General features: G+C 40.4%; 1 protein-coding gene across 2 annotated transcripts; it reads left to right on the top strand.

Annotated features, from left to right (window-relative positions):
• On the top strand, window positions 1-24,135 carry zmym4.1 (zinc finger MYM-type containing 4, tandem duplicate 1). 2 transcript variants are annotated; one of them, XM_046059562.1, is made up of 27 exons: window positions 1-230; window positions 4,125-4,809; window positions 6,024-6,173; window positions 6,619-6,683; window positions 7,292-7,444; window positions 8,181-8,413; window positions 9,171-9,348; window positions 9,830-10,033; window positions 10,855-11,005; window positions 11,106-11,221; window positions 12,709-12,888; window positions 13,879-14,029; window positions 14,232-14,404; window positions 14,508-14,652; window positions 14,795-14,890; window positions 14,998-15,035; window positions 16,510-16,654; window positions 17,256-17,368; window positions 17,534-17,753; window positions 18,527-18,757; window positions 18,971-19,080; window positions 19,224-19,401; window positions 19,633-19,784; window positions 20,779-20,893; window positions 21,018-21,266; window positions 21,970-22,096; window positions 22,658-24,135. In XM_046059562.1, exons 1-27 carry the CDS (start codon window positions 156-158, stop codon window positions 22,902-22,904), a joined length of 4,680 nt encoding a protein of 1,559 aa, XP_045915518.1. In that variant the 5' UTR covers window positions 1-155; the 3' UTR covers window positions 22,905-24,135. The 2 variants fall into 2 exon arrangements, with proteins under 2 accessions (XP_045915518.1, XP_045915520.1); XM_046059564.1 differs by lacking the exons at window positions 10,855-11,005; window positions 11,106-11,221.
• The last annotated feature ends 233 nt before the right edge of the window (window positions 24,136-24,368 follow it).

Genomic DNA, 24,368 nt, shown 5'->3' with positions numbered 1-24,368 from the left:
GAAGAAGACACACGCTCTCTGCAACAAGGTAGACTGGACTTTGTGCAAAGGATGTAATGAAGAACCGTTCAGAAAGGATTGCACGGCTGTAGAGTGTATTTTACAAGTCGTCTTTTATTTGTCACATCCAAGGATTGCGGGATTTTGGAGTAAACATGGCGGCTACGGAAACTGGCGACGGACACCAACTGGCCACCAATCAAGTCTCGTCTGTCCAAGTCGCTGGCGCGGTAATTTTTTGCACGTTGTTACGACTCTAACTTATGCATTCCTTACAGCGTTGCTATGTGCTCATGTTTGTATATATAACAGTTAGCATAACCCAAAGTAGTGAGTTAATTAGCAGAGTGGTTAGTTATTGTGGTGTGTGAGTATATTTAAAGATACAGGCTAGCTAACCTTAGCGAGCTAATGGTCAGGCACAGAGGTGTGCGGATATGTAAGCAAGCTAACGTTAGCCTTAGCTTAGCAAGCGGTGAGCTAAATCTCTTGTTTACAGGTCGTGCAGTTAGCTAGCACATCATCATACCATGGTTGATCAAAACGACGAGGCTCGGACAAGACAACTTAGGTTGTAGCTGATGCCTAAACAGCTGTGCAGCAGTAGCGCTCGTTGTTTACATGTGAAGAGCAGTACTGCTGTATCAGCAACAAGCTAACGTAACTTGTTATGTCGTGCTGGTTTCATGGGATTAAAACGCGGAGAAATAACGCGTATGCTAATGTCAGTTTTTCATGCTCATGCCAGTTTTAGTTTTATTATGACTTTAGCTCTTTTTATGCATGCACGACGCTCACATGTAAGATAACGTAGCTTCATTGTAAAGTTAAGTAGCCTAGATGTTCTGCACGGGCACACTGCAGGATTTGGTTTTGCGATGGAGTCCATATTGGAATGCAAAATGAGCCTTAAACCAGCCCATTCAGTAAAAACAAAAACTTTATTGCCTCAAAGATAACTTTCTTTCACTATCAGTGCTAATATTGCGGCACCGGCTGTTTTATCAGTTAATTATTCGATATCTATTCCGTCTTTATTCAGTTGGTATTCTTTACTGTCCGCGAAACAGACACAGAGGTGGCATCTATTCTTACTAAAATGGAAAGAGTCTGTTTACACCAGGCATTAAAGGGATCCGGGCTTCTGAAAGGGTCAGCAGCAAAACGTGTTTGTATCACCAAAGGAGGTTGGGATACACCGATATGACTTTTTCAGTCCTGATACTGATACCAATATCTGCGCTTTGGGTATTGGCCGGTGCAGAGTACCGATACAATATCAGTGTTAAAATAGAGCATGTGAATTGTCTTCTTTGGCTTGATGCCTCTGGAGGTGCTTGATTGAGTTGGTTGTGTTAAGTGTTTCTGAACTGCCGCCACCCCTCAAACATTGATATTGTAAGTAACCTCAAGCTACATCCACACTACTACATTTTTGCTTTAAAACAGACATTGCCTTCCGTCAAATCAGTGCATCCCTAAAAAGGAGGCCCACTGAAATTATTTAACATCAGATACAGTGTTGTGAAAAAGTTTTTGCCCACTTCCTGATTTCTTATTTTTTTCATGTTTGTCACACTGAAATGTTTCAGCTCATCAAACAAATTGAAATAAGGGAAAAAAACCTCCAAACCTACATGGCCATGTGTGAAAAAGTGATTGACCCATATCGCATCTTTGGAAAGCTGAGTTCAATTTCTCTAGCCACACCCAGGCAAAAACATGGAACAGTGGTTAACCTTCCCAGGAGTGGCCGGCCAACCAAAATTAACCCAAAAGCGCAGCGACGACTCATTCATAAAACCCCCCACAACATCCAAAGAACTGTAGGCTTCACTTGCCTCAGTTAAGGTCAGTGTTCATGACTCCACCATAAGAAAATCATTCAGACTTATAATATTGATTTCCTTTTTTATACAGATGACACACAATTGTATGTCCCGTTAAGGCCTGGTTCTTCCAATGTCTCTCAATATTCTCTCTTGCCTCGCTAAGATAAAAGCCTGGACGTCTAATAACTTTCTTCAGTTAAACAACACAAAATCAGAAATAATTGTTTTTACTCCCATCGGAACCAGCACTAGCTACCTCAAAAACCTCACCACTAGACTGGGTGTCTTCTCAGATAAAATTCAGAAAGAAGCTTGTAACTCGCACTAAGAGGAGTGACCTCATCACACCAATTCTCAACCGCCCTTCACTGGTTACTTGAGTTTTTGAATTGATGTTAAGATTTTACTACTTGTTTTTAAGGCCCTGAATGGCCAGGCTCCTGGCTGCATGTGTGATTTGTTAACTCCCTACAAGCCAGACCGATGCCTGAGATCCTCTGGCAAGGCTCTACTAATGGTTCCAAAGTCTCGCCTTGTCACTAAAGGTGACTGAGCCTTTGCTGTTCGGGCCCCTCAGTTGTGGAACTCACTGCCCAGAGATCTCAGGCAGGCAAACTCAGTGGCCTCTTTAAATCTCTTCTCAAGTCTCACTTTTATCGTTTGGAGTTTTTGTTAACATTATATTATTACTGTTATTGTATTGTCTAATGCTGATTTTATTGTTGATTTTTAATTTATTTTAATTCATTTATATTTTTGCATCTGGATCATGTTTGTTTTACTGTACAGCACTTTGTAACTTGGTTTTGAAAAGTGCTATACAAATAAAGTTATTATAAGAAAGAGACTGGGCAAAAATGGCCTGCATGGCAGAGTTCCAAGATGAAAACCACTGCTGAGCAAAAAGAACATAAAGTTCTTCATCTTAGTTTTGCCAGAAAACATCTTCATGATCCCCAAGACTTTTGGGAAAATATTCTCTGGACTGACGAGACAAAAGTTGAACTTTTTGGAAGATTGTGTCCCAGTTAGATCTGGCGTAAAAGTAACAGCATTTCAGAAAAGGAACATCATACCAACAGTAAAATATAGTGGTGGCAGTGTGATGGTCTGGGGCTGTTTTGCTGCTTCAGGACCTGGACCTGCTGTGGTAAATGGAACTGTATATTCTGCTGTGTGCCAAAAAATCCTGAAGGACAATGTCCGGCCATCTGTTCATGACCTCAAGCTGAAGCGCACCTGGGTTCTGCAGCAGGACAATAATCCAAAACACACCAGCAAATCCACCTCTGAATGTCTTAAGAACAAAATGAAGACTTTGGGGTCTGAGACTTTGGAAAGTCCTGACCTGAATCCGATTGAGATGCTGTGGCATGAAAAAAGAGGTTGAGGCTTGAAAACCATCCACTGTGGCTGAATTACAACAATTCTGCAAAGATGAGTGGGCCAGAAATCCTCCACAGCGCTGTAAAAGACTCATTGCTAGTTATAGCAAACGTTTCATTGCAGTTGTTGCTGCTAAGAGTGACCCCACCAGTTATTAGGTTTAGGGGGAAATCACTTTTTCACACAGGGCCATGTAGGTTTGGATTTTCCCGCTTAATAATTAAAACCTTCATTTAAAAACAAAATTTTGTGTTTACTTGTGTTATCTTTGTCTAATCTTTCAATTTGTTTGATCTGAAACATTTCAGTGTGACAGAAAAACAAGAAATCAGGAAGGGGAAAAACACTTTTTCACACCACTGTATATCTAAGGGAGAAGAAGAAACTCAGCACAGTGGAACACAGAACCCCCCTCTCCAATCTAGCGTTTTGGCGGTGTGATTGTGGGGGGAAAAAAATCTAAGTTGTGGATAGTGTCTCTGCAGTGGACAGATGTAGTTTAGCGAGAGCCTGGAGGTCAACGTACCAATATTTGCTCCTTCTAGCCGCCGCGTCTTGTGATCAACACGCTCTCCTTGTTCTGTTTTACTAGTTATTGTCATAAATATGGTTTATTGTTTAACTTTGTTCAAGTTGAGAAATACACAATTCAGAATGTCAGTATTTTGTGCATTTTCCTTGATAATCAAGCAGAGAGACCATTTGTTCTGTTACGACCGTATCGCAATATTGTCCACAATAATCACAATATGACTTTTTTTCTCCAAATCATGCAGCCCTATTTTGCAACATAGCTGTCATGTTCAACATATGGTTGTATTAAATTGCACTTTATGCTGGACTACCTTGCAAAATTAAAAACTTAAAATAATTTTACAGAATGTTAATTAATATTGTCTTACACAGGTAACGGAGGGGACGGACGGAGAGTCCATGGAAGCTGTTTCAGAGCCAGGATCATCAGGGGATGTTGGAGACCCAATTCTTGTTAGCGGGGCTTCTCCTAGACTCTCTGAAAATGGAGGGGAGAATAACTTTGTTGCTGAAAAAGATGGTGAAAGTCAAGAAACGGAGGCAGCTGTGGTCCCTAGTCCTGTATCTGCATCCCCTCTAAATCTATCCCCGTCACAGATGTCTTTGTCGACAGAAGAGACAGTCAGCACAGTTTTGGTTCAAGGTGGTGAGACAGGTAGCACCTCAGAGTCTGAAAAAGAGTGTACTGAGGTAAAAACTGAGGAAGAGTTTGAGGTAAAAGAAGAAAATGTGGGAGTAAAGGACAACAGCGTAGAGGAAAGTCCCACAGGACCTGATGTCAGTGAGAACTCAAACATGGATGAGACTTCTGATTGCAAGAATGAGATAAACACAGATGAAAAGATGGACCCAGACATTGATGCTAAGGAGGACATTGACGTTGAACGGGAGTCTCTTGGCTGTAAATTGAGGGTTTCTACAGCGGACGACCTCGATGAGATGATGGACATTGGGACAGTGGATCAGGTGGAACAGGAAGCTCAGATGAAAGAGGAGGAGGAGCAGAATAGTTTGATGGAAGAGGACAGCAGCCCGTCACCTGTCATTTCAAATACAGGTAAAGTAAAGCAGGTGTTTTTCTTCTCAATGAGTTAATCACTCAGTTTTTGGGTTAAAGATTCAGAGAAACGATCTCAACCAACGGGTGTAAAAAGGGCTGCTTGATATGGTCTCATGCCACGGGATCTCCCAAGATTAGGAAGTGACTCTTGCAATCGACACTTTTAACATGCTCACACACCTATTTGTGAATCTTCTCCATCCAGCTAACGTATATGCCGTGATAGTAATCAGGTGAACCGTCCTCTCAGGCTGTGAGTCGCAGCAAGTTTGTGACGGAGTGGTAATGTAACTGGTAGAGTTTTGCAATATAAACGTCTTCTGTTTGGGACCGTGAACTATACTTTACTGGAGATGCTTGTGTGTGAATTTTTGGTGAGATTTCAGCCTGATCATAATTGTTTTCACTTAGTTCACCTCATTGTGTCATCCAGTGCAGTCCCAAACGGAGTTTTGTTTCTGTCAGATGGCCTGAAGAGGATGCTACCGTATCGGCAGAGCAATTATGTAATGCACAGCAGAGTATAGGACTTTTAAAACGTAATGAATTCTCCTTAAATGGTGATGTTAGTTGATTAATTAAATAGATTTTGAATGTTGAACGTTTTGAACAGGAGCAGAAAACCTGCTGAAACAAAGGAACTTTTATTAAAGTCGAAGTATTTATAGCTCCATTTAAATTAATTAATTTATCATTGAGGGTGAAAATCTGGCATAATCAAAAAGAGGTTACTTTGCCAAACAGAGGAGGCAACTAAATCAAGCCTGCGAGTGTGCTGACTCTGCAGGGACGATATTACATGAGAAAAGATGATCTACAGGAAAAACACATCTTAAAGCCTGTATTATATTCTGTTATATTTTTATATTTTGAATTGTCACCTGCCACCTGAATTTTGTGTTTTCCTTTGTATCAATTAAAACATTTCCAACATAAATTGAGGCACAAAAGGCAGAAATTGCATCAAACACGCCAAAGTTTGGCTTAGCTTCACTAAAAAACACCTGCAGTGAGGATATTTTGTGCAATGGAGGAAGCACCACCAATATGACGAGATTTGTGGTGAAGGGGTTGGAATAGATCAAATTAAAACAATATCCGCCCCTATCGCCTACACAGTCACCAAATCCTGCTTTTCCTGTTGAGATATTTTCTTGAAAGCACTGCTCTATGGAGTCACACTATTTTTTTTTTTCTTATTTCCCGAACAGCCTCAGAGGCAGAGCACAGTAACTCTGTTAAGGAGGAAACTGATGTGAAACCCACTGTGTCACCACCACCCGCAGAGGAGGACGTCAAAGTGGCTGTAGAGTCGATGCAGTCCAGCTCGTCTCCATCGTCTGAAGCCACGACCAGTGCAGGTGAGTGACTTCAGAGCAATGTTGCGTGGTGTGAAGTAAAAATGAAAAGCCAACAGTGTGTAATTAACATGAAATTCTGATCTCACTTGCACAATTTTACCCACCAGACAAGTTTTTCAGCTCCCTTAAGGAGTCTTATAAGCTCTTGAAATGGCTGAGACAAACCTACCAGCATTGGCACTTTTGACAAGTACACGTCTCATCATTAAATGCTGGGATGTATACTTCTGTACTATATAAAGTATTATCTAATCCAGGACACTAGAAATCAGAAATCAAACTGTCTGGTTATGATTAAATTTCAATTTTGCTCAAATTTCTGGCTGTGATCTTATCTAGTTATTTGTACGTCACTGCTGCAATGGGTGATTTGTTTTCTGCATGTATGTATTTTCTTTATTACCTGCTTTGCACCCGTATTCACATGTTGCTCATGTTGCTGTAGGAAGGAACAGCTCATCTCCTGCCACCATGATGAACGGGTTGAAAGTAGTTAAGCTATCGGACAATGTAAGTATAAGAAAGATCTACTTTAGTGTGGAAATTAAAACAGGCTAGAGTCAAATGGGGCAGGACAATTAAAAACAATAACAATAATTATCACAATATATTTTTTTCAATAACAATATAACAGATGTTCAATAAATATTAAAAAAATGTTTGTTTATTTTGTTGAGGAAAAAAGGAAAAAGCTTTTACTTAATTTTACTCGTGTATATTTGTTGACAAGATTTTATTATAATTGTTTTGAATGTTCTGCCTCAGATTTGTTAAGTTGGCCACTGTTTGGCCTCAAGTGTTGACCATAAAGGAGAGTTTAAACCACAATTAACCATCAGGTCTCTTCAACTTTCACTCAGGGAAAAAAATCAGCCTTTAAACTCGAAAGAAATAACGATTGTATACTTATTGTGATAATTATCGATATTGAAAGATATGAGACTTTTATTGTGATAACATTTATGGCCATATCGTCCAGCCTTGGCGTTAAAGCCGTTTGTACATTTCTGCGCTGCTTTCAAATATTTCTTGCTTTAATGTCCTTTAGGGCTTTCAAGCTTTGGATTCTAATCTAAACAACAACAATTTTGTTTTCTTTCTGTTTGTTACTGTTGTAGAAAAGCTTACATTCTGCCAATCAGCCTGTCAAGTCATCTCCTTCACCACCTTTGGTCAAGGTGAAGGATGAACCTGTAGACGAAGAGTACGAGCATGCTCTAATATCCTCGACATCTACAGCTAGCGTGAAAGATGAGCCCAACACTGCAAAGGTAGGACAAACACATCTTTTCAGAAGGATTTTAAAAGTTAAGCCCCTTTCAGAAATCCAACGGCAATTTAACATCTTGGTCACATCTCTAAATAAGTACCATGGTGACTTTTACATCAAAGTCACAACTGCAATCTCACTCAACCTGATCTAGTAACATTTATTATAAATGGGCATGACGTTACTTCCTTATAAGATCACTGTAATAAATTATCTCCAAATTATCTCATTTGTCAACTCTTATGCATGAAGAAATTAAGGTTTGTTTTATTATTTGTTTTTTTGTTTTTTTTTTAAAAACACTTTTAACAACCATCGTAATAATCTGACCAAATGTATTTTTAATTTTCATTGATGTCATTTGATCTGTCAGGTTTTGGAGAGGAGCATTAAGTATTACAGACAGCTTTATAAAGGACATTTCTCATCATTCAATTTGTTTGACATGGTGCCACAAGATGACCAGTGCTCACTTTATCAGCATCTTTATCTTATAACATCCTTGACATTTTTAATTTCCAGGTATTCATTTATTCTAACTCAGTGAACGGTACTCACTCAATTCAACGAGAACATCTGTTGTTGCTAATATGTGAACGCCTAGTCCTTGAATATATTATGACCCCCCTCCCATATATCCAGATTAAATATTCCCTACTATACCAGATCTTCAGGCAAGATTTGGTGGATCAGGAATCACTGCATCATCGCTGACCTCATTGTTCTGTTATTGATAGGAGGACTTAAGGATCGGCTCGGTCTTCTCTGTGACCCCAGCTGCTGAAACACTGCCCGTCGTCAGCCCCTCGGCGTTGCACATGTCCTGTTCCAATTGCAAGAAGAGCCTGATGAAAGGACAGACAGCGTTCCAGAGGAAGGGCTCCCCAGCACTCTTCTGCTCCACTGCCTGCCTCACCACATCTCTCACTACAGTCAAAGGAGTCACAAAGACCTGCCACAACTGCCAAAAGTGAGTTAACAAAAAACAAAGTCACCTTTCCATACCAGTGACTGTTGAGAGAGTTAATATGGAATTTTCTGTGAGGAAAAGAGGAAAAAGGAAAAGAGGAAAAATACTATATACTGGTAAATGAACCATAACGTGGACTACTGTTTTAAAGTCTCAAATTTTGCAATTTTGGCAGTTGCCATCTTAGGTTTTTTGGAAGCAGAAGTGACCGTATTTGGACAAGAACGTGGCGCTAGCTAGCTTGGCTGCTAATGTGCATCAGCAATTCAAATTAACTGTGATAATAATTGGGATGCTTATTTTGGTTCGCGAAAAACAGGCTTAAAACAAAATGTATCTAAGGGAAAGTTAAATGTGGATACAATTCGCTTCTGTCTTGATTGACAGCCTGCCACTTGTCAATCACAAGGTAGCCACGCCCCCCAAAATCCCTGTTTTATCATCTATTTTACTCTTAATGGGAACATAATTTACTAAATGCTGTATTGAGGAAGGCTTGAAACTAGCAACTGAGACCACAAATCCATAAGGATTTACTGAGGTAATAAATCTGGTGAGAAGTAGGGCAATTTTCGCATTGACTACAATGGAGAGAAATTGACCTCTGCCTGTCATTAGAAAGAATGCTGCTCAAGCACTTTTCAGACCCAGAGGTTCCTGCTTGAGATTAATTTTAGAATCTTAATTGTGGTCATGACCCAAACTGACTATTACTCTGGGAATTGGATCTTGTATTGATCTCTTCTGATTCTTCCAGGTTGATATTCCGGCCTCAGGACGTCATTCTGGCTCCAGATGCTAAAGGAGCCATGAAGGAATTCTGCAGCCAGACCTGCCTGACCTCTTTCAACTACAAAAAAAACATCAATGTCAAAAAACCACCGCAACCAATAGCACCACAGTCACTCTGCAGCATGTGTACCAGATACTGCATTGTAAGTCAAAACAGAATAAGGCTGCAACTAATGATGATAATCATTGTCTGTTAACCTGACAGTTATTTTCTTGGTGACTTTTTAATAATTTTGTCTATAAAATGTGAAAGAATAGTGAAAGGTGATGTCTTCAGTCTCTAGATTTGTCTGACCAACATGCCCAAAACCTGAAGATGTTCAGTTGAGATGCATATTAATTTTTCTCTATCGACAAATGAATAATAGTAAATCCAGCCATAAACAAATAAAGAAAAAATGTTTTTCAATAAAAGTCATTCGCATCAGAATACATTTTTTTCTGGGCTGATAGCCAGTTTATCAGGACATATAGGCCCTGTTTTGGTTTTGGGATTTTCCTGTGAAATTATTCAGCATATAACAGTAAGAACCTTTTACCTCGATTCCCCTATAAACTACACTTTCGTAAATGAAAGGATAATCTCTGAAATAACACAATGTTCTTTTGTCGTCTCTTCTGCAGAGCAAACATGAGGTGGTCCTGAGCGGTGCTGTCCACAAGATCTGCAGTGACGCCTGCTTTAACCGTTTCCGCACAGTGAACAACCTGTCCTTGGCCGGCTGCGTGAACTGCGGCTCCTACTGCCACAGCAAACCGCTCATGCTGAAGGTGGAAGACGGCAACAAAACTCTGTGCAATGCAGAGTGTCTGGCCAAGTACAAAGAGGTATGAAAATTGGCAGTAAAAAGAAAACAAAACACACTAATTTGAGTCAGACTGGTGCAGATGGCACCCAGCTGATGGCTCGGGTGTCATAAAACGTGACCTGCTCCTTTTGAAGAATGTCAGCTAAAACTGTAAAAGATATAAGGGAGAGATGTCCTTTTGTTATGTGCCTTAAGCCAAGCAGACACTGTACTGATTAAAGCCTGATACATTTTAGAGTCGAGACAAATTTCTGCCAAATCAGATGTCATTTAAGTGATGACTCTGAATGTAATGATCTGGCTCTCGAATGATCAGATGGATCAAACATTTTGGTCAGCTATCTTACAGTTTGAACAGCTGCGCGGTCCGATTTCCCTCATGGCTACCGTCTATAGTTCCATTTTAAAGTAGTGGCTTAATTTAATATTACTGGAGTCGTATTTAGATGCTGTAGCTACAGTTCTAGTCTTGACTGTGCTGTGAACTTGACACCATGTTGTCTTGGTCTTCTTTCTTATTTTCTTCTTACTTTCTGTTCATAGTTGAGATGCACAAAGTAAGGCTGCCTTTCTTTTTGTCAACACTGTTGAGGATGCAGTCTGTCTGTTTGAATAATCTTTATTGCAATTGACAACGAACAAAACCTGAGTGTGAACTCAAGGTCAGTTATTATAATTATTCAGTTTAAAAGTTGCATATTCTGGCCGTGCACAAAGGCTGATTAGAAAATGTGTAGCGTGAGTTAACACAATGTACAAGAGTATTAAACATCTCTAGTGTCTGTCAATTTCTTTCTTTACATTCTGTCTTTTTATTTAATTTTTTTTATCTCATAATAGAAAACCAAGACAACCGTGCCTTGTCTGATGTGTCGCACTACCCGGTTGCTGGCAGAAATGGTTGAAATCAAAAACAGCGATGATTCTGTGAACCTCTTCTGTAGCAGCAGTTGTGTGATGGCATTCAAGGTCCAGACTGTCAGTGCGTCAGGTACTGGACGAGATTCCTTCATTTTGGCATTTAATACTGCAGTCTTAAAAAAAAACAAAAACAAAAAAAAAACGACTAAAAATTAAAAACTTTTCCACAGGTACACGTTTGAATTGTGATAATTGTGGGAAAAACACCGTACCGGCCTACCACCTGGCCATGTCTGATACCTCCATCAGGAACTTCTGCACTCTACCTTGTGTCATGGCTTTTCAGGTAATGAGGTTTACTGACTGTAAGGGTCAGGTTATGCTCAATTTGAACTAGTTACATAAGACGTCTTGTCCTCAAAGACATTTGTAGTTTCTCCACCTGGTTGTTCAAATAAAAAGTGAAATTTGTGGTGTGAAGAATGGTAAAGAGAGAGCTCACACCGTGGCCCCTTTCTCGCCTCCACATAACTGACCAAACAAGGTGTGAAGTAGGTTCCGAAGATTGGTTTATTAAATTATGTCATGTGCTTGTGCTTTTTCTCAATTTATAGATAGTTTTTGTTTGACTAAAGACATTATTACTGATGGTATTTCTCCAATACACCTTATCTACAAATGAGTCATTCACTCTCCTGCTCAGTTGGTGTCAGTTCAGCAGAGTTCAACTCCTAAATCAGCCTATATATGTAATAATGAAAAGTGAAAACATCAGATTTCCACACAGTCAGAGAAATTGAAAGTGTGCCTCCTGCTCATATTTCAGTTATAAAATTCTAGTGCATTGAGGCACGTCTCTCCTGCTGTCAGTCACACTGTACCAGGTACTGGTTCAGAAGTAGTTTAATTGACAGTCAGCAACGGAGCTGAGAGCAGTGTTTCCCTTAACATTGATTTATTTAGTACAGACCCGCATAAGTATCAGGACTGACTGTCACATAGTGATTGTCTATTTTTTTTTTTTTCTTTACTTTTTTAAATGGGTGATATCTTTTTTTCATTGATTCGCTCAGCCCCTCCCTGCCTCTCTCATACACACACACACACACACACACACACACACTCACTTACAACAGATTTGATCAACGCTATCGACGTTAGCATGCTGTATGTAGCTGCTAGTCAATATCGACTGCTTGTACAATTGGATACTGTTGATGTTAATAGTTCTCTGACGCTGATTGATAAAATGTGAGTCGACTCTGCGTCTTATGACAACTTGAGTCATCGACCTTTAGGGGGCTGACCTTACAAATGCAGCTCAAATCAAAGTGGTTGTTAAGTCACCCTGTGTGGTTCGATAGTCGACACTGTGGAGTCCTTCCTCTTCTTTGGCACCATCATCTCCCAGGAACTCAAGTGGTAGCTGAGGAAGTTTTGTCATTTAAATAACAACCATATTGTACAAATATGGTTGTTATATTATATGTATATTATTATTCATTTATATTTTTTTATATTGTCAGTTTTATATTTAAGATTCTTCACCTGCAGTACTTACTGTCTCATATTTTCTACCAACTATGTTTATTGTTATGCACAAAGATACCAAAGCAAATTTCTTGTGTGTGTGTAAACCTACTTGGCAATAAAGCTGATTCAGATTCTGAAGTATTCATTTGTGGAGGACACACACTTTGTGTTTTGCTGTTTTAATTTAATTTATTTTTATTTTAATAATCTCAGTATTGTTGTTTACTCTACAGTAGAAATGAACCTTTCTCGTACTGGTTTTCACTCAAGATTCTTGTATTGTTTTTTTGTGTGTCATAGGACAAGTTCAAGAAGTCCCAGAAACAGGTGAATGTTTTTACCAAGTTGCCAGCTGGATCTGAGGTTCAGGCTGTTACTCCTACCCAACCTCAGCAAGACGCACCCAAAGGACCCCAGAAACTAAACTGCTCCCAGTGTGCCCGCAGCATAACTTTTAAACCCGAGCTCATCCAGATCAAGGTAAGTTGTGTGTGTGGTTTAAAACAAGATTTTTGTCTCTCAGCCTAAACTGTGGGTTCTTATATTCCCAAGACAGGCAGTTGGAGTTAAACCTTCAGTGTTGCATAAATAACTGGTCAGAGTGATTGGAGACACTTCAGACTGATGGCTACAGATTTAGGTCTTTGATCTTTGGTTTAATTTATCCAAAACATTTTGATATGACTCTAAAATACATAAAAAAGGATAAAGTCCTGGACTACACTCAGTTGCCAGTTTATTAGGTACACCTAGTCTAATGTAACAGTCCTGCAATAAAGTCTACCTTCATAACGGTCTTTGTGCAAAAGCCTTGTTGCCCATGCTCAGATGAGGAGAAGTGTGAATGTTGGGGAGCGCACTGACCCGTGCATTTGCCAGCACTTTCTTCAGAACAGCGACAGACAGTTCAGTTAAGCTCAGCAGGGACAATTTACCCCTTTTAACTTCTACCTTGTGATTTGTGTGTGTGAATGAATTAGGCAAGAATCTACCTTATGTTTACATGTAACCTTCATGAACATAGGATTTATTACAGGACTCTTGTATATTAGACTGCATTAGATCAGAAGTTCTTAAAGTGGGGTCCGGGGATCCCCAGGGCTACTTGAGTGGGTCCCCAGCAAAAAGGGGAATCCTATCAGGTGGGTAATCCTGGGACAAAATTAAATGGGGGGTCCATGGTCTAATTTGTGTCAGTTTAGGGGTCCTTGACATGAAACGGTTTGAGAACCACTGCATTAGATTAAGCTAGGTGTACCTAATAAACTGGTAACTGAGTGTCTTTCCATTGTTGTTGCTGGAGTTTTCATTGAACAACAACCTTTCAGTGTCAGTCGTTAAAAAATAGTAGAGAAAAAGAACTAAATAAACTAGAGAATTGATTAAAGATATTCACATTAGTAGCCTTGTTAGTTGATAAAATGTTACGTGCACTCTCTGACATATCTGTGCGTGATTCTCTGTGTGCAGGACAAGGTTGTTTTCGTGTGTAACATGGACTGTGCCCAGGAGTTCAAGAAAGCCAACTTTGTGACAAGCCTGTGTGAATACTGTAAGATTGAAAAGATCACCAGAGACGCCAAGAGAATCAACAACAAAGACTGTTTCTTCTGCAGCGACGGTAAGGAGATAGTTTGATATGACGGGGTTTTGTATCTTGGTTTGTGAAATGTCTTACTTCTTCTCGGCAGAGCTACACATGAAAATTTGCATATATATATTTATTTACAAGTTCTTCTGTTCCCTTATTTACACAACACGCTTGTATCTTGAAGAGGCGTGAAACTGCACTGTCCCTGAGTCTCTCTTCTCTCTCCTCCCAGGCTGTAAGCTCCTCTTTCGACATGACCTGACTAAAAACTGGGGGAGACACTGTCACTCCTGCGTCTACTGCCATTGTGTGTCCAAGAAGCTGGTGACAGCACAGTATGGAGGCTCGACTGAGGAGTTCTGCTCTGAGGAGTGCAGGTCCAAATACACCATGCTCTTCTGCCATGTAAGCAAGCCTCAGTGCATATATTAAAATCGTAGTTGCACTAAAACGATGGCGATGATCCCGCTCTGCCATAGCTAAACGTTTACTTGTTGTTTTGTCTCAGGTTGCAAAGTGTGACACCTGCGGCCGCAAAGGGAAACTGAAGCAGAGTCTTCCCATGCTGGGAGAGGTCAAACACTTCTGTGACCTGCTTTGTCTGCTTCAGTTCTGCTGCGATAAAGTGGCTTCGCAGGGCGAGGTTCTCAGAGGTGCGAATTATTGTTGCCATTTCTCTTTATAATTTTTTTCTGCGTTGTGGTTTCAATCCTGATTTTATAATTATACAGTTAAGAAATTGTTCCGTAATAGACCCCCTGACTCCTCTGTGTTTCCTGGTGTTTTGTACTACAGAAACAGGGGAGCCCACACCTGTCATCGCCAATGTCATCTCGCTTGCAGGCACTCCAACAGGGAAATCCAATGCTTCTGACATATCTGCCCAGCAAAGTACAAACCAAAAGAACACACACAGATGCAATTATTTATGTACTATATGTCAAACATCTTGCCGGTGTTTATTGTTGAGGTATCATATTTTGTCATTGTCTCCACAGGCACAGTCTCTGTCTTTCAATCAAAGAAGACTGGACATGTAAGTTGGCGTTTATGTATTTTATATACAGTAAGATTCATTATTAATGTATACATTTCTGCTTTGTGAGGCAGTGCTTTACATTCGACTAGGCTCAAAGAAACTAGTCAAATGCAGGACGACAGAAAATCACGCATATGGGAATGCTTAAGTTTACGGGCCTATGTTATCTCTGCCCATCATTGGGGCTCAAGTAGATCTGACTATATTTACATTTTTTGTTTCATTAATTTAATGTGTTGCTTAGATGTAATCTGGTGTGTAGGACAATGTTAGCCTTATCCCTTCAGCTGCAGCGGCTGTGTGGCTGTGTGCATATTGAGATTAAAAGCTTTGGGCACTGAATAAGTGGTCGTTCGACTCACTTTCAAGAACTTCTCGTCACTTCTAAAATCCCACTGATTTATTAAACGCACTCAAACATTTTCCAAACATTGCTCTAAATTAACTTCATAAAGCAACAAAATGAAAAATCCATTCATAGAAAGTGCTCCAATTGTGTTCGAAAGACTCTATTTTAACCACGACTTCAGTTCAACATTTACTGAAAACTCACCCGCATAACCTGCGCGATGCCCAAATGGCAAAAGGTGGAAGTACATTGCGACAACCTGCAACTGCCAGGTTGCATCGCCCTGTAAACGCCCACTTCTAATCGTGACCAGAGTCATTAAAGTTTCTACTTTAAAGTTATAATAAATAAGAAAAATCTTAATTTGAATACCAAAATATATGCTCGTCATATTTAGCATAACAAAAAAGAACAATATTTTAATTTTATTTTTTTTATGGCTCTGACAGGATGTGTGAAACATACTTGGAAGCAAATAAGAAGTAAATATAAAAACATATTTTAAAGCGGTAAGTAAGTAGGCTTACTGTCATGTCAAGTACAAGGCTTCGGTGCTTTAGTCAGTCTTGAATACAGAAGTATTTCCACATCACCCACAGCATACGTAAAAGTATAAAAAACAGTCCAGTCATCCCATCGTCATTTTCCAAGAGAACTAATTGGTCAGGAGGTGGTGCTTTTATGGCATTGATCACCAAAGCAGGTTATCCAATCAGCATTACCATTGTGATGTACCCTGGTAAGAAGTGAACCGTTGTTGTAAGACTGAGAACCCAGGGTTAAACCTGAATGTTCCTCGCTAAGGTCAAATCCAGCTTCGTAGCACAGGCCTCTGAACTGTTTTATGTGAAATATGACCAAGCTGTCTGTTCGTTTTGTTTGCAATTACTTAAAAATCAATAAAGAGAGTTCACAAAAACATGTATTGCACAGTACAACAGAAGGAAGCACATTTATTTTACAAAACGATGCTGTGGGATGTGTAAAAACACTGAGCCAGCCCAAGTTTAACTCAAATTTGGGATCAAGATGACAAGAGGACAAACTGACATCAACAAAACAATGGAACTTTGGTTCACGATCAGTCTGTACATATTATTCTGTTTTTTGTTTATCCTTCAGATCAGTATTCAGACAGATCCAGTGAAAACTTATCCTCCTCCTGGCCCCAAAATCCTGAAGAACAAGGCTCTGCTCTGTAGACCGCTGGTGCAGAACAAAGGGGTCTCCTGTAAAACACAGACAGCCGATGTTGAAGCACAGACAGGTAAAAGCGACACACAGACACAGTCTTCTGTGGTAACAGCATGTGCTCTACAGCTGTCTGTTAACCTGCAGGGGCAGGACAGACTAACACACTAATCGCAGATGACATTGCTGGTTTTTGTATTTGATATTCGATCATCGTTTCTATATTGATATAGATATAGTGAGTTTGTCCTATTTCAGTTCAGTTTTTCAGTTCTGTTTTCCCCTACTCATAAAGGGATATACTCAGCATTCTTGGAAGTTTTAGTTCTTTGACAAGCAAATAGAATAATTCATAACATTTAGTTGGCAATATGACCCAATAAGATGTTTGTGTGTTTTGTTTTTATTTTTAAAATTTTTTATGTGATGGGTTTTTTCCCAGCAAATACCAAGCTATGTGGTGGTCTTGCATTTGTTCTCCACTCAAGTTTGAAGCTCAGTCCTATCCTTAAGTCACGGATTTGAACAACTTTTGAATGTGCTGGCTCTAAATGTTTGTGTCTATATCCAGACTAAATACTTATACGTAAGTGAGGACACTATCCTTGCTCATATTGAAGCATTTAGTAAATCATCACAATTTAAGATTCCCTTCCTTTTTTCCCCCCTCTCTGTAGATGATGCTTTCCCTAAAATCATGGTTGTGCCTATCCCAGTGCCGGTATATGTTCCTGTACCCATGAACATGTACAGCCAGTGTACACCCAGACCTGTGGGCCTGCCAGTACCGGTACGTCAAACGCACTACAACCAACTCTGGCTTTAGTGTTTGTGTGAACAGTTCCTAAAGTGAAGGATTACAAAATGAAAACTGTATATTAGACAACACAACACTCTGAAACAGTTAACATTCAGTGTATTCGTCCTCATTAAATTCTTACTCTGTCCACTACAGATGCCTGTGCCCATGTTCCTTCCTGTGACAATGGACAGCGCTGAACGCATCGTAGAAACCATCCAGGAGATCAAAGAGAAGATACCGTCCGACCCCTTCGAGGCGGAGCTCATCCTCATGGCTGAGATGGTTGCAGAAGAAGAGGAGAAGAATGACAAACAGAAGAGAACAAAGGAGAAAGTGGTGGAGAAAGAGAGACAAGAAGCACCTGCAACATTTGGTAAGAGAAACAGTGGAATATAGAGAAATAATGGTTTTATAAAACTGGACAAACAATTGAGAGTGCTGCTGTTAAACAGTCAGTCAAAAAAAACAAGGGGAAAACACGTTTTTAGAGGTCTAAGAATGGGTGATTGGCGGCTGGCTAAGGAGATGGAGCGGGTTAGTCGGAAGGTTGGTGGTTCAATCCCCGGCTCCCCCAGACTGCATGTCAAAGTGTCCTTGACAAGATACTGAATCCCCAATTTCCCCTGGTGGCTGTTTGACGTCAGTGTATAAATGTGTGTGAATGTTAGTTTCTGTTTGAGCATTTGGGCTCAGTGTATGTGTGTGAATTCAGATGTTGTGTAAAAGCGCTTTAAGTGGTAGAAAAGACTAGAAAGGTGCTATACAAATACGGAGCATTTACCAATTAATGATCATGTCAACAATTGAAGAGCCAGTACTTCGATACTTACTGCATATTTCTAATGATTTTTAGTCAGTATAGCAAAGACCATCTTTTTAAAATGTTTTTATTCACTTCAGATTGCAGCCAGTCTGCTTTTTTCCACAGTTGTTTTAAATAATAATTTTAATCATATGGTTATAAAATAATATGACAACCGGATGTACAGTCTCTTGTGTACTGCATATTAGGATTTTATCCATGACCTTTTACTTTTTCAGTGTTACGTCAATTTCTTTCCCTCAAATGTCTTCAAGTTGTATGTTTTTAATATGAGAAAAATGTTTTTCACCGACTGACGAGTTCCCCTTGTGTATGTTTCACAGACCACGCCAGTAACTACAGTGACGACTTGGACACGGACGACTTGGCCAGTTTCCTCAACAACTGGGAGGAAGCATCTTCCGACACAGGTCTCAGGTCTCCCAGTCAACCGTTCGCCCCCGAGAAGCTCAACCCGATTCTAGACATTCCTGTGGGCATGTCCAGTGAGCCTTACGCCGAGCCCCCACCTCTAGCACCCCCTGCCATGGACATCGAAGCTGACTTCACTGTTGGTGAGCAGATGAGATGTACAGATTTGTTAAGTGCATGAAGGTTGTTTGAGTTTCATCTCCACCTTGACCTGTATTTAATAGGAGTTTAATTATACATTTTGTTTTGCATGTGCGGCCAGGAAAAAAAAAAGTCCTAAATGACATCAATAACCTCCAAACACTGGTTTGGCTTTGGCGTGCTTGGTCTAATGTTTCATCTGGTGTCATTGCTAGAAACTCTGGAGAATATGGCTCGGCTCAGAGAGCATTCCCAGAGATCCCCAAGCCCTCCGCCTGCTGTTCCACGACGACGACAAGCTCACAGGAAAGCCAGAGAAAAGAAGGTAAGTGCCTGGGAAAAGAGATAAGATGCTGCTTGTGCATTTAAAGATCTGATTGGTATTTGCCTACCATGTGCTCACATCACTTTGTCTCACAGTGGTCATATCCGTGACTCACCCTCCTCTGTGTCTCCACTTTGTCCAAGGGTCGTAAGTCACAACGAACATCTAAGGCAGCTGAAGCGTCGTCTCAAAGAGCTCCTTTCAACAAGGTCGTGCCTTTAGACGTGCCAAAACTGAAGAGTCAGTACGGCGTTGATGCCTGGAAGCGATGGATCCAGTGGAGGCAAACTCAACCCAACCTGGAGAAACCACGCTTTGGTTGTAAGTTTGGATATACAGTAAATACAACCACTAAAGCGGACTTTAAAAGTCCGGTTACTTGACATAAGATTATGAGCAGTAATTATTTGTTATGAAAGTGGAATGTTTTTATTGTTGTCACTGTGATATTCTTATGTTGTCTTGTGTGTCTTTGCACAGATTCTTTATATAAAGTTTGACATTGCACATCAAAAACAAACATGTAAAGATTTCCTTACATCTTGATTTCAGCCCGTCCCATGGAGTTGAAGGAGGACGTTCTTCGCTCTACTACTGCTGAGCTGAGCTATGGCCTCTGTTGCTTTATCACTGAGGTGAAACGACCGAATGGAGAGCCCTACTCCCCCGACAGCCTGTTCTACCTCTGCCTCGGCATTCAACAGGCAAGATATTTGTTATACACAACACATAAGTGGGGTCAGTGAACGGCCACAAGCAGTCAAGCCATGCCTGCAAAGTGCGCATGTTTTTTCCACTGCCCGGCGCAGCAAGGTGAAGTTGTTAACCATGTTGTGTTGTAGGTGTCGCCTGCAGCCCTGTTCTGCTCACTTTTTCTGTACCGAATAGCGCATAATATTTCCATATCTGGTTGATTAGACCTTTTGTTATTATAGAAGAGCAACGCTAATTTGCTGACACATTGTATTTCCTATAACTTTTCACAATAAAAGCATCCCACCATCCCGCCAGTAGAAAGTTTTCATGTGAAGCTACAACAGCAGGAAAAGTTGGGTACACACTAGCAGTAACATAACAGAGATCCAATATGGCTGAAAGTGATCACTAAACAGTAGAATAATGCTGATATGTGAAAGTACATACAGGAACACAGGAGTGATATTAATCAGCAAAACACACAGTTTCATGAAGACATGAAAAAAGTACTGAGAGCTGACTACAGAGAGAAAACTGAGCTTTCTCTCCAGTCTCCCGCACAGATACACATAGGTTTAGCTACTGATGACACGGCTAAGGGGCGTGGACCATCACGGATTAGCTGTAGTTGGAGCCAAAACCAAGTAGAACCAAAGCAGCACGGCTCACGGCTTGTTATCTTCTGCTGAGGCTGCAGTAGAAACACATCATCACAGCTTGACTTGGCACGGTGCAGTTAAAACAGACCCCCCTGGGTAAAAACCCTAAAAGAGATGGACAAACATCTCTGAACAGTCCCCATCATATCAAAATCAAACATACCGACTGAACATCACCACTTTACTTTTCACACATTCGCTCAAGTCCAAACTTGACAATGATTTTAACAGTAATAATTGGATGGCCAGCAATTGTGCTTTGCTCAAGTACAACTAACAAAATAATATATTGTAGGAAAAAATATGGCAGGTATTCTCATTGTAACCTTTTGTCTCTCTGTAGTACCTGTTTGAGAACGGTCGTGTGGAGAACATATTCATGGATCGGTTCTACAACAAGTTCTCCACTGAGTTCACTAATATGCTGAGAGTTTTCAAGCCCTCAGTCACATCAAGTGGTGAGTTATATATGTTACATTTTGTTTCGTCAAATATTCAGTTTGTCTTCTTGTCAGTTTCTGTTTTACACAAACATACCCACATTTTTCCAGATTTGAAACCGGTCCCTCTCCCTCTTTGCAGGTTATATCCATTCAAGGGTGGAGGAGGAGTTCCTGTGGGACTGTAAACAGTTGGGAGCGTACTCTCCCATTGTCCTCCTCAACACTCTGCTCTTCTTCTGTTGCAAGTACTTTGGCTTCACCACGGTGGAGCAGCACCGCCAGCTGTCCTTCGCCCATGTCATGCGCTGCACCAAAACCAACCAGAACAACACCAAGACCACCTTCCTGCGCTTCTACCCCCCGATATCCATAAATGAGGCAGAGCCAGGTACCAAAGTGGCTGAGAGTTTGTTTGATCCATACCAACATCTAACGTAATAACATAGACTTTATAATATTAAAACACATCAACAGTCCTCTTACATCGGAATCCTCAAATTTGTATTTTAACCATCACAAATTCTGTGCTTTTATATAAATGGTTTTGAGGAAGTCAAGCAATTTACATGCAGAAATGTTTTGCAAAAGATCATTCACATTACCTGATTGTGTGCTGAAAAGCTGCACAAATGATCATGAAACTTTTGGAGATATTGCAGAAAAATCTAAAAATCTGAACCATTAAATTTTACATAAAGAAAAAGCAATTGGCACCAAGGCCAGCATAAACTTCAAAATACATATGCAGCAGCACATTTGTGTAGTTTTGATTGAGAGTCCTGAACCTGATTAAAACCTGAATTTTTACCATAATGCATATAAGACAGTTTTAGTCTGCTGTTTTAAAAAAACACACACTGTAGACAGTAAATTCTCACAAGAGATAATTATTTCATTAATTTGTGGATCTATTTGGTTTGTTGCAGAGCCGTCTGAGAAGGCAATAAGAAAGCCCCTTAGTGTTATTCCAATTATAGTTTTCATTAATAATATATTTACCTGCAGTTCTGTGTTAAAAAGTGCTACCACAACAGTTACCTGAAATAGATTTATAGTAGAAATGCTGTAAGTGTATTTGTATTTGTGTACAGATCCAGAGGTTCCGGCAAAGAAGCGTAAGGAGGAGGAGAGTAAAGACGATGTTCTGGAGATGATGGAGAACACGGAGAACCCTCTCCGCTGTCCAGTCAGACTCTACGAGTTCTACCTCTCCAAGTGGTGAGTATAGTACCACACTGAACTCTTAAATGTCTCGGGCTGTTTGAAGTCATCTGCTTACTTCAACTCATTCTGAAATAAGCTTAACTAGCTGTTGGAACTTGTCTTGGGCTGTAATGGATATTGTTAGTATGATACTCTCATTTCCTGTATTGCCACTTTTTAAAAAACTGTAACTTTGCCCAAGCCTATGTGGGGTGGCTGTGGCTTGAAGTTAGAGATCCCAGGCTTCCCCCACCCTGCGTGTTGAAGTGTCCTTGGGCAAGGCACTGTATCCAAATTGCTACCTTTCCGATGAGCAGGTGGTGTCTTCCTTCTGGCATCACACAGCCAGCCAGTCTGTGAATAGGGTGAATGTGACATGAAGACTAGAAAAGCACTATACAAGTACAGTCCATTTATTATTTATACCCACTGCCTTTCTTCGACTGTCTTGTCCTACCAAGTTCCTTTTTAATGTTTCTATCATACACGTGAGACTAAACTGAAACTTAGTGCTGCACATTGGTCTCCTCAATCCCCTGGTTCCTATGTTGACATTAACAACTGTCTGCCATCCAGCTCGGAGTCGGTCAAGCAGCGCACCAACCTGTTCTACCTTCACCCCGAGCGCTGCTGCGTCCCCAACAGCCCCTTGTGGTTCTCCTCCACCCCTCTGGATGATAGCACCATGGAAGCCATGCTCATCCGCATCCTCACCGTCAGAGAGCTGCATCTAAAGACGAGGAAAGACGGAGGGACGGAGAAGCAGACTTCCAGTGACCCGCCATTTATACCTGACGAGGAGGACAATGGGGATTCAGAGTGATGAAATGAGCTTTATTGGTGCAACATCAGCTTGTGGTGTAAATGTTTGTAAATAAACTGAAATGTTCATTCAAAACATAGCCCAATAAACATCAATGGACGGAATAAATCTCACATACATAAATACAGTGTGCTTGAACTGCCAAGAAAGTCATACTTCCTAAACTACACGTTGATCAGGATTTAGAGATCTTCAAATGCAGTGTTTGTGTAGGTGAGATGCAAGACTCAGCTCAGCATTCGGACTTTTTACTTCTCCTCAGCAGGACACGTAGCTGTCCTTTGGTGTTTTATCCAGTGAATGGTTGCTTATCATGGCTACTTTTTTCCTTCCACGTGTTATGATTCGTTAAATTCCTGTGAAAGTTTTTTCGGGGTTATTTTGTTCTTGTTTGAGCTATAATGGGGAACATTTTTTTATTTCTGTTGGTGTCGGTGAGCAAATGTCCACCCCAGAAGACAAACGGAAACTGGGCTTTTTGTAATGTAGGTGTTCACTGGCAAATTAACAGTTTAGTTTCATCAATGCCATAATTTGGATTCAGTTTGTCAGTGAAAGAGCCAATGCTTATTTCCAGACCCAATATTTTTACAGATTTTAATACCCTTTTAATACACTGTGGATTTTTCCTCCATTTCTGTGGGTAGAATTGCTTCTCCAAGTCACGGTAAAATGTACAAGATCAATTTACGCACAAAAACTTTCTTCAACACACATTGTGTGTTGTGCTCAACAGATTTAATCAATGCCATGATTTGGATTCAGTTTGTCAGTGAAAAAGCCCACGTTTATTTCCAGACCCAATACCTTTGCTGTTTTTAATACGCTGTGGATGTTTCCTTTATATCTATAGCTGGTAGAATTGCTGTTTGAGAGGCTTCTCCAACAAACCAAAATCTACAAGATCAATTCGCACAAAAAACCTTGCTTCAACACACACTGCTCAACAGATAATTTTACCTTTAAAGGTCTAGTCCCTTCTCTGAACACACTGAATTGAGCAAAAGAATTTGAGGATTGAGGATTTTAGACATGCTATTTCATCCAAAGCGTCTTCTGAGACTTTGAGTGTTTTGCATAACCACCAGGTATTGTATAAAAAAAAGAAAGTTAAATACTGTCCCTTCATGTATGTCTTGGTTATATTAACCCCAGTCCTTTAGAGTATGGATGCCAAGGTTGTGAGTATTTTCTATTGTATGTTCTTTATGAATAAAAGCATTTAAAAACAGTGTTTCCTAAGAGACTCAACAATTACTGGGGTATAAGTTACTGAATAAAGGGACAGTTGACATTAAATATTTTCCCTGTGTCCTCATAAACCACCCATGTCAGTAATTTCGTGTGTTTGACTGTCCACCGCTGCTCCCTGCGGTGGAGACATTCACGGCCGCTGATTCGCTGCTTCCCGAGCAGGACTGTGACGTTCAATCTGTGATTGGCTGGAGCACAATACAGCGTCAT

Source organism: Micropterus dolomieu, linkage group LG09 (assembly GCF_021292245.1).
Source record: "Micropterus dolomieu isolate WLL.071019.BEF.003 ecotype Adirondacks linkage group LG09, ASM2129224v1, whole genome shotgun sequence".
Classification (NCBI taxonomy): domain Eukaryota; kingdom Metazoa; phylum Chordata; class Actinopteri; order Centrarchiformes; family Centrarchidae; genus Micropterus; species Micropterus dolomieu.
Note: the sequence above shows the minus strand (reverse complement) of the source record. Positions and strands in the feature narration are given on the sequence as shown.

What these genes read in the sequence shown, in the direction of transcription:
- zmym4.1 (XM_046059562.1), top strand. Translation starts at nt 156, where the DNA reads ATGGCGGCTACGGAAACTGGCGACGGACACCAACTGGCCACCAATCAA. An exon ending in AGAAGCACCTGCAACATTTG is followed by an intron (nt 17,754 to 18,526) that starts GTAAGAGAAACA and finishes TATGTTTCACAG; the next exon opens with ACCACGCCAGTAACTACAGT. An exon ending in GGAGAAACCACGCTTTGGTT is followed by an intron (nt 19,402 to 19,632) that starts GTAAGTTTGGAT and finishes TCTTGATTTCAG; the next exon opens with CCCGTCCCATGGAGTTGAAG.